Source organism: Lepisma saccharinum, chromosome 5 (assembly GCF_977018435.1).
Source record: "Lepisma saccharinum chromosome 5, izLepSacc3.1, whole genome shotgun sequence".
In the NCBI taxonomy this organism is placed as follows: domain Eukaryota; kingdom Metazoa; phylum Arthropoda; class Insecta; order Zygentoma; family Lepismatidae; genus Lepisma; species Lepisma saccharinum.
In genome coordinates this window covers 89,714,092-89,716,038 of record NC_139233.1, presented here as the reverse complement: position 1 = coordinate 89,716,038, position 1,947 = coordinate 89,714,092, and the positions used below count along the sequence as shown (strand labels likewise).

Genomic DNA, 1,947 nt, shown 5'->3' with positions numbered 1-1,947 from the left:
TTTTCTAATCTATTGTCGCATCTTGTTCCATTTCCTTTCGCTTTGTCTCTGATGCACAATCACATTCTTTCATGCATGTTAATACAGTAAAATATATGTGAATTAGGTTTAAGCTTGTGTTGCAAATACAAGGCACATATTTGATTTTATGTATTCGGCGACAGTGATAGAAAGTGCGATGGTAGAGAATCGTGAAGTTTCTCGTAATTTAAATACATGTTCCTGAGTGTAGTATTTTCATCGTATGAGTTTTTGACTGAAGGACTTTTCTTACTCTTTGGGGGTCACTGTTCTTAACTTACAAGGTTTATACAACTGAAAAAATTTTCTTATTTTTTTTCAGTGGCGGCGATTGGGTGCCAACATTTGAAGGACAGGTACAATATACTTTTTCTTGGTAGAAAAGGCTTAGCATAAAGAGGCCATAGTGCGGACGCAAAAAGTGACAAAATATGGCGGGGGAACTGTATCTCCCCCTACCTTCGCTATCTTACTAGAGTCGACGAGCGATATGAAAGCGGCTGACATTGACAAGTCCGCGCAGAGAGAGAGGGAGATACATTTCCGCTGTTGCCACCTACTCACCGTTCGAGGTTCTCGCCATTCTTTCAAAATAAAAAAAAATGGCTTACATTCGAACAATTGTAAATTGCCGCTGCACGGCTATTATTGCAACAATCTATACCAATCCTGCACGAGTATTACCAGAAAGATTTAGACAATCGTACTGTGCTGTAAATTAAATGTGTAGAATCTTGAAAGTAAGTGAAATAAATTAAATATTTTATTGACCATTATTATATAGAGAAAAAGTTCTCTTGCGAGCAGATTTTTATTAAATTAGATTTGAAATAACTTCCAGTGAGAAAGTTACAAAGAAAACTCCAAATTTTAAGTTCGTATAATATTTACAGCGATATGTTATTTGGTTACTGAGAAAACGAGAGAAGAAACTGATTCATTCTTTCGCGGCGCGGCAAAGGCAACTTCGTTTGCCACAGATATCATGCGCCAGTCTTGTGCCACTCGCAATAACAAAACAACTGTCTGGCATGCATAACATGAACTGAAAATAAAAAATAAAATGCCATTTACTTACATAACGCTCATTCCGTACTGCTGTCAACCTCGTCACTCGATTCAAGTTCTTCGGAATCCGTGTCTTGCAAATTTATAATGACCTTCTCGATGACATCATCTCTGACTATTTCACGCTGGAAGTCATCTTCTTGTATTTTTTCTGCGTGAGCCACACAATCTGCCCACTCGGAAACACCTATTCTGTCTATTGCTTCGTGAGTCAGTTTCTGTACGTCGGCAATTTTGAAAGTCTTGTTCTTGTCAGCTACGTACCCCTTCACCTGGGCCCAAATCATTTCAATCGGGTTGTACTGACAATGATAAGGTGGGAGACGAACAACTCTGTGACCATATTCTCTTGCTATTATATCGATTTCGTAACTTTTGTGAGTTGGTGTATGATGTTTCACCAACTGCAACAATTCTGCTCGGGTTTGCGTGCTTGTGTGGGGAATGTTCTTGTTACAGAGCCATGCCATAATATCCGCCTTCCTTGTATTCGAACAAGGCGTTTTATCCACTTGCAAGGAATGTATGCTCGCGTTGTCCATTACAATCACGGATTCGGGAGCGAGAAACGGCAAGAACTGCTCGCAAAACCACTTTCGAAACACGGCAGACGTCATTTCTGAATGATAGTCAGTACTGTTTGTTTTGGAGCGGAAAACCAATTTACTTTGGGGCACAAAGCCTGTAGCAGCTGAACCAGCATGACACACTATAAGACGAGCACCTTTTCCTAATGGCACCTTTAACCCACCAGAACCATCACTCATTCTCCAGCAGCTCGTCTTCGTGTGATTCTGGTTGACCCAGGTTTCATCTAAATAGTATATATTTGCAGTACCAGCTTTCCTGATTTCGTGC

The 1,947-nt window shown here is 40.1% G+C and overlaps 1 protein-coding gene across 1 annotated transcript; it reads right to left on the bottom strand.

Annotated features, from left to right (window-relative positions):
• Positions 1–1,106: 1,106 nt before the first annotated feature.
• Positions 1,107–1,706, bottom strand: LOC145988142 (uncharacterized). Its single transcript, XM_083122973.1, has one exon. The coding sequence runs from the start codon at positions 1,704–1,706 to the stop codon at positions 1,107–1,109; it is 600 nt and encodes a 199-aa protein (XP_082979099.1).
• Between the last annotated feature and the right edge of the window lie 241 nt (positions 1,707–1,947).

Excerpts from the sequence above, each read along its gene's own strand:
- LOC145988142 (XM_083122973.1), bottom strand. The coding sequence starts at position 1,706 with ATGACGTCTGCCGTGTTTCGAAAGTGGTTTTGCGAGCAGTTCTTGCCG.